Source organism: Trichomycterus rosablanca, chromosome 20 (genome assembly GCF_030014385.1).
Source record: "Trichomycterus rosablanca isolate fTriRos1 chromosome 20, fTriRos1.hap1, whole genome shotgun sequence".
Classification (NCBI taxonomy): domain Eukaryota; kingdom Metazoa; phylum Chordata; class Actinopteri; order Siluriformes; family Trichomycteridae; genus Trichomycterus; species Trichomycterus rosablanca.
In genome coordinates, this window is record NC_086007.1 from 547784 (window position 1) to 562791 (window position 15008).

At 46.3% G+C, this 15008-nt stretch overlaps 2 protein-coding genes and 1 long non-coding RNA gene across 3 annotated transcripts; 2 read left to right on the forward strand and 1 right to left on the reverse strand.

Annotated features, from left to right (window-relative positions):
• Positions 1-1560: 1560 nt before the first annotated feature.
• LOC134334807 (uncharacterized) lies at positions 1561-8129 on the forward strand. Its single transcript, XM_063017271.1, has 2 exons — positions 1561-1952; positions 8044-8129. Exons 1-2 carry the CDS (start codon positions 1561-1563, stop codon positions 8099-8101), a joined length of 450 nt encoding a protein of 149 aa, XP_062873341.1. The 3' UTR covers positions 8102-8129.
• On the forward strand, positions 8122-12864 carry slc7a14a (solute carrier family 7 member 14a). Its single transcript, XM_063016302.1, has 7 exons — positions 8122-8398; positions 9399-9635; positions 9728-9945; positions 10426-10572; positions 10671-10879; positions 11003-11886; positions 12420-12864. The coding sequence occupies exons 1-7, from the start codon at positions 8122-8124 to the stop codon at positions 12716-12718; spliced, it is 2271 nt and encodes a 756-aa protein (XP_062872372.1). The 3' UTR covers positions 12719-12864.
• Positions 9858-14719, reverse strand: LOC134334118 (uncharacterized). Its single transcript, XR_010015461.1, has 3 exons — positions 13417-14719; positions 10629-10894; positions 9858-9935 (listed from the first exon to the last, which is right to left on the reverse strand). It is a non-coding gene; the product is annotated as an uncharacterized LOC134334118 (long non-coding RNA).
• Positions 14720-15008: the final 289 nt, after the last annotated feature.

Sequence of the window (15008 nt, forward strand, 5' to 3'; positions counted from 1 at the left end):
AATAAAATGTTTAAATTATTTATTTTTCTTTTTAAAACATGTAAATCATTAGGTAATCAGGGACAAATTATAACATCCTAAAAATCTTTTTTAGAAGATTTATTTTAAAATAAAAAAAATGAAAAATTGTAATATTATATATTAAATATTATTATACAGTAATATTATAAACTCCTCAATATTTAATGATTTTGATTGGTCACCTGCTGATTTTCTAAAGTGTGAGTTTTAGTTGAATTCTGATATCCAGTCTGATCTGGTGAATTTTTGCCCCTCATTACATCCTCCTGATACCACGAGCAGGGGCGACCGGGGCCGCGGTTCTGCACTGATGTTCCTCTGAACCTTTGAAAGGTCACGACTCGGGGTCACGTGACCTCCACAGGAGGCTTCGACATCAAAACCTCACATTTAAAACGAGCTCCATCAGCACCCACACTAACGAGGGGTACAAAAGGCCATCAGAGTGGTTCAGTCCGCAGGGGGCGCTGGGGTGGCACAGATACGCCACCGCTAATTAGCTGATAAAACCACCCGCTAATCCGTCGTTTAATTAATTAGCTGCTGAGTTGGTTTGGAAACAGGAGCTTCAGCAGATAATCAAACATTCAGAATTAAATATCATTTTATTCAATCTGGCAACCCGGGGGAACGTTCATCACAAGCAGACTGTTCTGATCAGGGTCACGGTGGGTCCAGAGTGTGCCTGGGTGTAACACACTCACCCACATCTAGTGCCATTTCAGGGCTGCCAGCTCCTCTTTTTGGTATTTGGGATGAAAGCGGAGGCACCGGGTGAACATGCTAAACTCCAAACACCCAGAGACTGGAGCTCAGGTTCTTCCTCGTCATGGCCCGTGGTCAAGGTCGCTGCTCCCTCAGTTTGCCCAGTTATTCTCTACAGAATCATTTCATTCCAGTTTCATTGTTTACCACTGATTTATTCTGGTCAGGGTCTCAGTGGATACCTGGAATGCAGGTCCTCAGTCAAGTAGCCAATCATGTCAACTGGCCGACAGCACTGTTGTTGGTTTGAACCCTGGATCACAGCAGTAATGGGGCAGTGTAATGTACCCCTGTGCCCACAGAACAATGAAATTTGGTATGTTCTCTCTGTATTCATCCCCTCTGAATACTTTAACTATCCTCTCTATTACTACCTCTTTATGTAAGTATGTGACCCTGGGCAGCCAATCCACCTTCTGGATAGCTTTTGCGGAGCAGGAGGAATGTGAAGCACTCCAGGCAAACTCAGACCAGCATGAGGAGAACATGCAAAACTACAGCAAGACGAACTAAATGCTCTTAATCGCTACAAACTGTGATGGATGTGAAGTTTTTTTGGATACCACCTTCCACCAGTGACTGAGTGTAGGGCAGTTGTAGCCTAATTGTTAAGGTACTGTAATCAAAAGGTCGCTGGTTCAAGCCCCACCACTGCAAGGTCCTTAATCTTCAATAGCTGCTAAATGTAAATGTGAGTGAGAGAATGAATGCGTGATTCCCTGAGATAGATTGGCCATGTTGTATTCCAGCTTTGTGATTCCAAATAGGCTCTGCATGTACCACGACCCTGAACAGGATGACGTAATTACGAAAACAATAGAACGTTTAGGGTTGCCTGAACAGAAACGAACAATAAAAAAACACCACAAGAGAAGGGATTTTACCCAACCTGGCAGCCTGGTGCCCAGTGCGCATCCTCAGCAGCGCTCTCATCAGCCTCACGGATGCAGCAGCAGCATCACCGACCTGCTCTGTACCACCAACACCACCAACAAGACCGAAACCAGCACCCAGAGACCGGCACCACCACCACCACCCCCTCATTACAGCCCACAGGATCCGCACCCACCGCGTCTTTACACTCCAAAATGCGCAGGCGGAAATGAGGCTGAGCTGAAGCGCCCTGATCTGCTGTTGAGGAAAAGAACAGTAACACCACCACCCAGGTACACACACACACACACACACACACACACACACACACATATACACACACACACACCTCAAAACGCGCGCGTATCCGTGCGCGCTGCTGTTTTGCGCTCCGTGTTTGTTTGTTTGTTTGTTTGTTTGTTGTTGTTGGATGAGAAGGTGATCAGGACCCGGATGAAGCGGATGAAGCGGTGAGTGATCATGTGATGATGGATGAACGGATGAACTGAGATGATCCGTGATGGTGCGGGAGGATTCAGATCTAATCCGGGTTTAAACTGCGGGATCAAATAAACGCGACGTTTGCTTTAAGGGAAACTCCACCGAGACCGTGTGTGTGTGTGTGTGTGTGTGTGTGATAGAGATACACTGTATGGACAAAAGTATTGGGACGGCTCTTCTAACTCCTGTTTAATACAAATTATCATTTTATTCAATCTGGCAACCCGGGTGAATGTTCATTACACGCAGACAAGTTTTGTTCTGATCAGGGTCACGGTTACTCACTCACCTACATTTATGAGCACGTCAGGGCTGCCAACTCCCCCTTTTTTGGGCATTTGGTATGAAAACGGAGGTATAGGGTGAACATGCTAAACTCACAGCTGTAACAGTGTAATACCCAGACAGTGACGCCTCTTTTAATTATGATTCATGTGTTTCAGCCACAACAGTCACTAACAGGTGTAATAAATCAATCATATAAAGGTAATGATCCTTTATGCTTCTGCTTTGCAACAACAGTTTAGGGAAGGACCTTTCCTGTTCCAGCATTAAAAAAAAACTGCAGAGAGCCCTGACCTCAGCCCCATTCAGCAGCTCTGGGATGAACCGGAAGACTGACTGATCAATCAGTGCCCATCCATTTACATACAAATGCTGTTCTCTTTTGACCGAACAGGCACAAATTCCCATTCCCACAGACATCAAGCATCTCCACCATTAAGAAGCATCAGGAAACAATAAAGAAGTAAAACTAAAGTCCAGCTTTTATTGTATTTTTTTAACTGTGTCAAAAACAACCTCATTATTTTACATGAGACTAAAATATCTGCAGCTCCACGGGACCATGGACGCATTAACAGGTTCCCCAAACATCCTTATGGGAAAAAATACCTCGAAACTCTTTAAAACTCAATCAAAACTGACTGATGTCCAGTTTCAGGGTACCAGTGTAATAATGACGGGGGGGATTGGAGTCAGAAGTTCTGGGTGAACATCAGCAGTTCCCGCTGCTCAGTCCCTGCTAGTCTGCAGTCCTTTTCAACCAGTTAGAGGAACGCAGAGGGGAACTAAGTATATCCATACTAAAACAGAAATCAGGTAAAAAGAAAATCAGCTTTTATGAATGTTATGATCTTCTCAGCACACGCTGGTTGAACTTAGTGTTTTTAGTTCTGTTGGTGAGTTGAGTGTGAGAGTGTGTGAGGGTGTGTGAGGGTGTGTGAGAGTGTGTGTGAGTGTGTGTGAGTGTGTGAGGGTGTGTGAGAGTGTGTGAGGGTGTGTGAGAGTGTGTGTGAGAGTGTGTGTGTGTGTGTGAGAGTGTGTGAGTGTGTGTGAGTGTGAGTGTGTGAGGGTGTGTGAGAGTGTGTGAGGGTGTGTGAGAGTGTGTGAGGGTGTGTGAGAGTGTGTGAGGGTGTGTGAGAGTGTGTGAGTGTGTGTGAGAGTGTGTGTGTGAGAGTGTGTGTGAGTGTGTGAGAGTGTGTGTGAGTGTGTGAGAGTGTGTATGAGAGTGTGACAGTGTGTGTGTGAGTGTGTGAGAGTGTGTGAGGTTCAGGTCTGTGTGGAATTAACTAATAATAATAAAAAAGGAAAAATGTATTGTGTTGAGCTCAGACAGATTTATAATAGAGAACAGGAATGATTAGTTCCAGCCTCTCTGAGAGTGTTCACACCGGAGCGCTGAGAGAACCAGCCATCATTCTGAGCTCAGACTCGTATAAAAACTCTCCAGAACCATCCAGAACCTGTCATCTATAAAATTATGATGTTTTACTGAGCGCACGGTGAGAATTTTACACCCGGAGAGAATAAAACAGCGTGTAATGATCAGACCAAGGTCTGAAAACTCCAACACTGACACCAGGTCCAAGATTTATACAAATAAAACCTGGATTATTATTTATAACTATGATACAGTGGGGCCAAAAAGTATCTAGTCAGCCACTGATTGTGCAGGTTCTCCTACTTAGAAAGATGAGAGAGGTCTGTAATTTTCATCATAGCTACACTTCAACTATGAGAGACAAAATGAGAAAAAAAAATCCAGGAAATCACATTGTAGGATTTTTAAAGAATTTATTTGTAAATTATGGTGGAAAATAAGTATTTGGTCAATAACAAAAGTTCAACTCAATACTTTGTAACATGACCTTTGTTGGCAATGACAGAGGTGAAACGTTTCCTGTAAGTCTTCACCAGGTTTGCACACACTGTAGCTGCTATTTTGGCCCATTCCTCCATGCAGATCTCCTCTAGAGCAGTGATGTTTTGGGGCTGTCGCTGGGCAACACGGACTCCACAAATTTTCTATGGGGTTGAGGTCTGGAGACTGGCTAGGCCACTCCAGGACCTTGAAATGCTTTTTACGGAGCCGCTCCTTCGTTGCCCGAGCGGTGTGTTTGGGATCATCGTCATGCTGGAAGACCCAGCCACGTTCCATCTTCAATGCTCTCACTGATGGAAGGAGGTTTGGGCTTAAAATCTCACGATACATGGCCCCGTTCATTCTTCCCTTAACACGGATCAGTCGTCCTGTCCCCTCTGCAGAAAAACAGCCCCAAAGCATGATGTTTCCACCCCCATGCTTCACAGTAGGTATGGTGTTCTTGGGTTCTTCTTCTTCCTCCAAACACGACGAGTTGAGTTTTTACCAAAAAGTTCCATTTTGGTTTCATCTGACCACATGATATTCTCCCAATCCTCTTCTGGATCATCTATATGCTCTCTGGCAAACTTCAGACGGGCCTGGACATGTACTGGCTTAAGCAGGGGGACACGCCTGGCACTGCAGGATTTGAGTCCCTCTCGGCGTAGTGTGTTACTGATGGTAGCCTTTGTTACTTTGGTCCCAGCTCTCTGCAGGTCATTCATTAGGTCCCTCCGTGTAGTTCTGGGATTTTTGCTCACCGTTCTCATGATCATTTTGACCCCACGGGATCGAGGGAGATTATCAATGGTCTTGTATGTCTTCCATTTTCTTACAATTGTTCCCACAGTTGATTTATTTACACCAACCTGCTTGCCTATTGTAGATTCACTCTTCCCAGCCTGGTGCAGGTCTACAATATTCTTCCTGGTGTCCTTCGACAGCTCTTTGGTCTTGGCCATGGTTGAGTTTGGAGTCTGACTGTTTGAGGCTGTGGACAGGTGTCTTTTATACAGATAACGAGGTCAAACAGGTGCCATTAATACAGGTAACGAGTGGAGGACAGAAGAGCTTCTTAAAGAAGAAGTTACAGGTCTGTGAGAGCCAGAAATCTTGCTTGTTTGTTATTGACCAAATACTTATTTTCCACCATAATTTACAAATAATTTCTTTAAAAATCCTACAATGTGATTTCCTGGATTTTTTTTCTCATTTTGTCTCTCATAGTTGAAGTGTAGCTATGATGTAGGAGAACCTGCACAATCAGTGGCTGACTAAATACTTTTTGGCCCCACTGTAATTTAACTGAATTATTGAGTGTTTAAGGACACGGGGGGTCATTAACGTTCCCAAAGAGCCACACGAGAACCTGGGACTGTTATGGAGGGTCGGAGCAAGACACGGAATTTAATACAGTGCATTCGGCTCAAATATTATTGTCGTTTCTTTATAAAAGCAGGAGATTTGTGTGTTTCATCAACATTCACAACAAGACCGAACAAATCGTGCAGGTTTCTTCAGTAAAGCTTTAAATCATCGTTATACAAAGTGCTGGTGTGGTTTTGTTTGTAGTATAATGACATCACTTCCTGTTTTTCAGCTCTTTTCAGTGATTGAAATCAATAATGTGGGTTTATTTAGTGCTGTTGGTTTGAGGTTGGTTTGGGAGTGCTGGTGTTGTTAGATGGACAGGTAGATGGATTTATTGAGTACATCATAACAGGATGGGTGGGTTGGTGGATGCTTAGGATTGGTATTATGGTTTAATAGATTGGTGGATGGGTCAGTGGGTAGTGGGTGTATGGTTATGGCTAAATGGATGATGGATGATAGATGGATGATGGATGCATGGATGATAGATGGATGATGGATGGATGGATAGATGATAGATAGATGGATGAGTAGGTGGATGGATGATTAAATGGATGATGGATGCATGGATGATAGATGGATGATGGATGGATGATGGATGGATGGATAGATGGATGGATGGATAGATGATAGATAGATGGATGAGTAGGTGGATGGATGATAGATGGATGATGGATGGATGAATGATGGATGGATGATGGAAGGATGGATGATTAAATGGATGATGGATGCATGGATGATAGATGGATGATGGATGGATGATTAAATGGATGATGGATGCATGGATGATGGATGGATGATTAAATGGATGATGGATGCATGGATGATGGATGGATGATGGATGGATGATGGATGGATGAATGATGGATGATAGATAGATGGATGAGTAGGTGGATGGATGATGGATGGATGATGGATTGAAGGATGATGGATGAGTAGGTGGATGGATGATAGATGGATGATAGATAGATGGATGAGTAGATGGATGGATGATGGATGGATGGATGAATGATGGATGGATGATGGATGGATAGATGGATGGATGATAGATAGATGGATGAGTAGGTGGATGGATGATAGATGGATGATGGATGGATGAATGATGGATGGATGAACGTCTGTACTACACTGAAGTCTGAACAGTTTTGTTGTATTTATTATTTATTCTTTGATGTTTAGGTGATGAGGATTGTTTGATGTTCCTGGTATAATGGTGAGATTTGAACCTCACGCCCTTGCACATGGTTTTTATGGTTTTATTCTCCCGGTCCGTGTGAAAGCGAGCGGCTCATTAGCATGTTCCAGCAGGAACACACGGAGGACGATGAGATGCCGTTCTGCGCTACAGAGGGTCCGAGTGACTTGTCGGCATGGCAACAGAGGCTATCGTTTTACACTTTTATTATCCAAAAACACAAAACAGTGCACGCACACACACACACGCACACACACACACACAGAGTTCGTGTTTCTCCGTCTTTTACATTTTTAAAATAAACCAGATCACCAACATCAGCACCCAGCCATACAAATGCTCATATTTTGATGGAATGGGCACAAATTCCCACACACAGATACACTCCAAAGTCTTGTGGCTGTTTTTGGAACGGGACGTCTGACACGCTCGGGCATCCGAATACTTTTGGCCGTGTAGTGAACATGTACAGGACTTCCCAAGTCAAACTGAATCGGGGGCGGGACATTCAGCTCCAGAGTGACATCACAAAATGAGTGAACCAATCACATTCCACCGAATCGTTATGGGCCGATGGCGACACTCTGTCAGCTGGAGCGTTGGTAGCTTAGGGTTAACTGGGACAGAATCAGGACGGAGTTGCAGAATACGAAGGGCTAACTGGGACAGAATGGGGATGGACATGGCCGAGTATGAAGGGTGGACCTCACCCATGATCAGAAAGTCAAAAAGTCAGAAAGTCAAATCCATCATTCTGAGAGGTGACTGGGTCAGATCTAATCCAGTCAGCACTAACAGGTGAAACACAGGCGACGCTGTCCACAGTCAAACAAGCTTCACATGGTCATGAACCGCGAGGGCCCAGTCATGCTGGAACGGTAACGGGGCCCTTGCCTAATCTAATTTCTTTATTTTCATTAATTGATTATTAGTTGTTAGAAATGGGCGTGGCTAATCACCTGAATTAGATGCGCAGCATGTTAACGAGGTGTCCACATACTTTTGGCTATATACTGAAGAGTTTTTTATGATTAAATTAATCTTTACTTTGTTTTCTTTTCTCTCGTCTTTGAAGTTTCCCTCCATCTTTCTTCTCACACCTTTAATGTCTTTGATGTCAATTCCTTTCATCTTCCTCCTTTGATCTCTCACCCCTCTCGCCTCTCTGTAGCGCTCTCTCGTTCCCTCCGTCCTCCACCGTCATGTCCTCCATCCCTCCGTCCCGCTGAGTCTCCTCCTCTCCGCCACCATGAGCCGTTTCCTGTCCAGGCTGGACCCCCGGCGGATCCAGTGGGGGGCCTTCGGGGCCCGGGTCCTCCGAACCAAGCCGGTGGAGTCCATGCTGGAGAACGAGGGCGGCACCAGGCTGGCGCGGGTCCTCACCACCTTCGACCTGGTCTCCCTGGGCGTGGGGAGCTGCGTGGGCACCGGGATGTACGTGGTGTCAGGCCTGGTGGCGAAGGAAATGGCGGGCCCCGGGGTCATCGTGTCTTTCATCATCGCCGCCGTGGCCTCCATCCTGTCAGGTGACCATCAGTACTTCCTGTTTCACTCGTCAGGGTTCAGTGTTAAGAGGAGCTCACAGGGTCTGAGGAATACGGGAGTCTGTACTGTACTGTAGGGATTCTGTACAGGATGTTTGGATGGAGGGTTCTGGGACGAGGGTTCAGTCATGAGTATTTACTTTATACAATAAATAAAATGCTTTTAATAATCAAGTGCAGGAAGATGTTTGGTAGGCTGCCAGCTGAATTAATAATAATCATAAAAACAATAATAATACATAAAATAGTAGTAATAATATAATAATAATAGTTTATAAGTAAATAAAATAATGATAACAATAACAATAATGTAAAAAAAAAAAAAAATAATAATAATAATAATGATAAATAATTACAAAATAATACAAGGGGTTAACTGGACATTGTAGAATATGAAGGGTTAACTGGGACAAAATCGGGATGGACGTTGCAAAGGGTTAACTGGGACAGAATGAAGATGGACATTGCAGAGTACGAGGGGTTAACTGGGACAGAACTGGGACGAATGTTGCAGAGTACAAGGGGTTAACTGGGACAAAATCGTGATGAACGTTTTAGAGTACGATGGGTTAGCTGGGATGGAATTGGGATGGACGTTGCATAATACGAGGGGTTAACTGGGAAAGAATGGGGACGGACGTTGCCGAGTACAAGGGGTTAACTGGGACAAAATTGGGATGGACGCTGTAGAGTATGAGGGGTTAACCGTGGTTAAATGTGGCGCAGCAGGTGGTGGATTCAGGCTCCTGGGTTTGAGCTTTAAGCCAGTCGTACCAGGATTACAGAACGAAGAAAATATTGGGAGGACCCGTTACGTTCCTCTTGAGGGGCGTCTCTATATAAATGCCTCTGCTTTAGACCGAAACGCAGGTGTCCACAAACTTTTGACCCTACCCTCCTGTTTATGTCCACACTCATTTAAGGAAACAGACGTACAGTCGGTGAATGAACTCTGACCTCGTGACCGTTTGCGCTCCTGCAGGCGTGTGTTACGCCGAGTTCGGCGTGCGCGTTCCCAAGACGACGGGCTCGGCGTACACCTACAGCTACGTGACGGTGGGCGAGTGCGTGGCGTTCTTCATCGGGTGGAACCTGATCCTGGAGTACCTGATCGGCACGGCGGCGGGCGCCAGCGCGCTCAGCAGCATGTTCGACTCGCTGGCTAACCACAGCATCAGCGGCTTCATGATCAGTCATGTGGGAACTCTCAACGGCCTCGGTGAGTCTGAGTGGGCGGAGTCGTGTGTGTGGCGCCGTGTGTCGATCCGTCTCACCTGTCCTCGTCCCCCCCCCCCCCCCCCCATCCCGCAGGTAAAGGTGAGGACTCGTACCCGGACGTGCTGGCGCTGGTGATCGGCGTCCTCGTCACCGTCGTCGTGGCGCTGGGTGTGAAGAACTCGGTGGGATTCAACAACGTTCTGAACGTCGTCAACCTGCTGGTGTGGATCTTCATCATGATCGCCGGGCTCTTCTTCGTCAACAGCGCCAACTGGGAGCAGGGACCGTTCCTGCCCTACGGCTGGTCAGGGGTAAAAACACACACACACACACACATCTGTAAACACCTCAATACACCTGTACATACATCAACATACCTGTACACACACCTTAGCACACCTGTACACAAATCTACACCTCTGTACTCAACACACATGTACACACATCAACACACACCTGTACACACCTGTACATACACACCTGTACATACACACCTGTACACACACACCTGTACTCAACACACCTGTACTCAACACACTTGTAATACACTCCTCTTAATACACCTTAACACAACTGTACATACATCAACAGACACCTGTAAAAACACCTGTACACACCTTAATCCACCTATACACACACCTGTACACACACCTGTATACACACCTGTACTCAGCACATCTGTACACACCTGTACATACACCTGTACACACACCTGTAAAAGCTAGTGGGCCAGTCTGAACATCAGATCGCTCCTGTTAAAGGTGTAGCCGGACATGTTTGTGTTTGTGCAGGTGATGCAGGGAGCAGCGACGTGTTTTTACGCTTTTATTGGGTTCGACATCATCGCTACAACCGGAGAGGAAGCCAAGAGTCCCAACACCTCCATACCGTACGCCATCACCGCCTCACTCATCACCTGTCTCACTGCCTACGTGTCTGTGAGTACACACACACACCTGAAGAAAAACAGCTGTAGGAATCTATCTGTACCCACCTGATCTCACCTGTGTTGTTTGTGGCCCCGCCCTGTTTCCAGGTGAGTGTGATTTTGACCCTGATGGTGCCCTACACCCAGATCGACGCCGACGCCGCCCTGATGGAGATGTTCTCTCTCAACGGCTTCTACTCGGCCAAGTACGTGGTGGCTCTGGGTTCCATCGCCGGTCTGACCGTCAGTCTGTTCGGCTCGTTGTTCCCCATGCCCCGGGTCATCTACGCCATGTCGGGGGACGGCCTGCTCTTCAGGTAACACCAACACACCTGCTGGAGACAACGTGCTCACGGTCAAACTCTAACACTCTTATACACTGTACAGCCAAAAGTATTCGGACGCCCGACATTTAACTTCCTGTTTGGTGTGCGCCGCAGGTTCCTGTCCCACGTGAGCTCGTACACGGAGACGCCGGCGGTAGCGTGCATGGTCTCGGGTTTCCTGGCGGCCCTGCTGGCCCTGCTGGTGAGTCTGCGCGACCTGATCGAGATGATGTCCATCGGGACGCTGCTGGCCTACACGCTGGTGTCCGTCTGCGTCCTGCTGCTGCGCTACCAGCCGGAGAGCGAGATCCACGGCTTCGTCAACTTCCTGTCCGAGCAGGAAGCGGCGAGGAAGAAGGAGCGTGAGGAGAGGGACGAGGACGAGGACGGTGACGAGGACCAAGTGGACGGCGGCGGCGGGGGCGTCTCCACCAACACGTGCGGCGCCAAGAATCTCCCATCGCTGGGCGACAACGAGATGCTGATCGGCAAGTCGGATAAGAGCAGGTCCGGCTACACCGCCGGTCACCCCAACTACGGCACGGTGGACAAGTCGAGCGGGATCGAGTCCGACGAGACGGAGAACGCCTTCGTGCAGAAGCTGAAGAGGCTGATGGGGCCGCGATACTACACCCTGCGGATTCGCCTGGGTCTGCCGGGGAAGATGGACCGGCCCACGGAGTCCACGGGGCGCACAGTGACCCGCTGCGTCCTCCTGCTCTTCGTCCTGGTCTTCGGCTTCTGCTCCCTCGTCACCTTCGGCTCGGGGTTCATCTCGGACGGACGCTGGTGGGCCGTGACTCTCCTGGTGCTGCTCTCGCTCTTCATCTCGCTGCTCGTCTTCATCATCGTCCAGCAGCCGGAGAACCCCAAGCGTCTGCCCTACATGGCGCCCTGCGTGCCCCTCGTGCCCGTCTCCGCCATGCTGGTCAACGTCTATCTGATGCTCAAGCTGTCGGCCATTACCTGGATCCGATTCGCCGTCTGGTGCCTCATAGGTGAGAAAAATTTACGTTGTTTTTATAATATTTAAAAAAGTTGGGACCAGTCAGTGATGGACGCTACTCGTACTGGCGCCTTGACCAGCCAGCAGGAGTCACTGTTGCAGCAGCAATGAGAAGAAACCCTAAAACCCTAATGCGACACCAAGCCGACGCCCAGGCTCATGGAATTAGAATCCAGCAAGATTATGGTCAGGCGTCCACATACTTTTGAACATATACTGTAACATACCGGGATATTTTTGGAGGGCACCTGGACGGACGAATCTCAGACAACTGGTCAGCTCAATGGTGAATCTCCTTCTTGCTGCTGAAACAGCACTTCCTGCTGGCTGCTTGAGGTATCAGTAGGAGTGGTGGAGGAGTACAGAGAGTGTAGTGTGTTGCTCCAGACATGTTAAAGCTCTCTGTAAGAATCCTTAGCTAACCAGTGGACCGATGATGATGATGGCTTGTCATGCATGCAGTTGCAGTGGGGAGTTGGATATTACCAATTTTGTTTAACACGTCCCTCTCATTCGGGTCCGCAGGGGTGCTGATCTATTTCGGCTACGGCATGTGGAACAGCACGCTGGAGATCACGGCTCTGGAGGAGGAGGCTCACGCCAGCACCTACCAGCGCTACGACCTGGGCGTGGACGACAACCTCGCCGTCGACGACGACTGTCGCCCCCCGGAGGACCGGAGCTCGCAGGACCGGGACGGGAACGGCGGCGGAGACGAATCCTCGGTGAACAGGAAGTCCCGGAGCAGAGCCAAAATCAAAACTGTGAAAAGCGACTTCGATGCGCTGGAGGTGGACGACGACCTGGACCAACCGCTGGAGTGACGAACCAAATCCAAACATTCAAAAAAAAAATAATCGTCCACAGCAAAAAAAAAAAAAGAAGGAAAGAAAATCTCTTGGGCTCGACGATTCACGTTAATTTAATTATAAACTCGTTATTCTTCACACGTCGCTTCTAATCACCAATTCCAAAGACGAAACGTTTCTGTTTGTGTTTAAAGTCGTGATTTTTTTTCTTTCAATAGCTAACAAATTTAATTTTGCTTTTAAACTGCAAAAAAGCTGAAATATAGCAGCACTAAATACCTACAAATAATAATATATTTTTAAAAAATTTCCAGGGAAAGTTTTCGGAAATTGTCTCCCTCCAATATGGTCGTAGAATTTTTTTTTTTGCTATTTAAATTTTTTAGCTATAAAATTTTTTAGCTTTAAAATTTTTAACTATTTAATTTTTTAGCTATTAAATTTTTTAGCTATTAAATCTTTAGCTATTAAATTTTTTAGCTATTTAAATGTTTGGTTATTACATTTTTAGTTATTACATTTTTATCTATTTAATTTATTAGTTATTAAATTTTTAGCTATTAAATTTTTAGTTATTAATTTTTTTATCTATTTAAATTTTTAGCTAATAAATTTTTTTAGTTATGCAATTTTTTATCTTTTCAAATTTTTAGCTATTTAAATGATTTTTTCCCAATATGTCTTTTACTAATTTAGTCAGTAAAACATCTTACCAAATCCGTCCTTTTGTTCTCGTGACCTCCAGCCCAAGAGGTGGCGCTGTGAACTGCCACACTTGCTGTTTCTGAACTCTGCTTGCGATTAGTGCCTTCATTCGTCGACGTGTGTCTCCCGTCACGACTCCCATGCTTCCGTCCATCCGTGTTTGTGGGGATTTATTCCGCCATTGGGCGGAGCCGCATGCCGTCGGCGTCTCTGTGGTTTTTCTGCTTGTGATCGTTCGTGCCGATATATCGAGCGTCATTACACGTTCCACCGTCATCTTACGAGCTCATGCTACATCTGTCGGGAACCCATGCACGATTTAGTGTGTGTCATCATCAAAACTAACCCCGCCCCTGCCCTGACTCCACCCCCTACACTGACCCCACCCCCATCCTGAATGTGCATTGTGACATCATGATGGTACGGTTTGTGTCTTTCAGAACCGAGAGGTCAAATCTGAGGGGTTTTCTGTGATGATGTGAGTTAGAGGAGCCGATTCGCTTTGATCTGCAGCTTTGTGTTTGTTTTATCCACAAATTTCACATTAATTATTAATTATTAAATCATTATAATTTGTAGAGTAATTACAGTATAGATCATTTATAGATTAATAATCTAGTCTGGATGCTTTATTTTAGTCTCACTGCACCCTTACAGCTCTTTTCCACCAGCGTGGAACCGGTTCTGTCTCAGTTTCAGCACTTACATTTCAACCGTTCGGCGCATTTTCACCAAAATTAAACCGGTTCTGAACCAGGAACGTTGGTTCCCAGTTGGAACTGAAGAGTTTTAGGTTTTTTAGCATGAACTGTGACGACGTCCATGGGCGTGTCGAGTTGTAGATGAAAGCCCAGCTTGTCACGACTGTTTAGTTTAGTTGTGTACGTTGTGCAGCGCCCTCTATTGGTGACGCATCCTCAGTTCCAATACAAACCAGTGCAAACACGATCGTGGGCCGGTTCTCTGAACAGCACCAAGGTTCTACAGAGCCTGAACGGAACCAGGTCACGATCCAGAGTTATTGTGGCGCAGCGGTCTAGTACTGGGTTCGAATCTCAGCTGTGCTATCGTCCAGCTGGGCGCCAAGCCGGTGTTTCCTGGTAAAACCAGACCAGGCCGAAGTGCTTCATTAAAATTGAAATAATATGACGCACCCATCACTAAATACTTGATAGTATAGTGTGCACTACCTAGTGAATCACTCGTAGTGCACTAATATGACTTATGTGGTTTGGGATGCGGCACAAATGGTAAACACTGTCCATTTCAGAACTCTGCTCAGAGCTGAAGAATAAAAGAGGCTCCAGGAATTAAAATGAGGATTTTTTAAGTTGGTTTGATAAATAACGTTGTTAAAGTGTTTTACTTTGGTTGCCTGTTCTAACTGAATCTAAACCTTTGACACTCCTTTGGAAGCACGTGTGGTGCGGCTCATTTCTGGAGGTATCTGAAGGTTTCTGGCGTTTCTGAATCAATATTTATGTAGTAGAACTTCAGGAACTTCAGGAGCCTGAAGAATCCAGGAACCACAAGAATGTGGTGATTCTGTTCTGTTCCGGTGGAGAGACGAACGTTCAGGACGAAGCTTCACATTCCTACA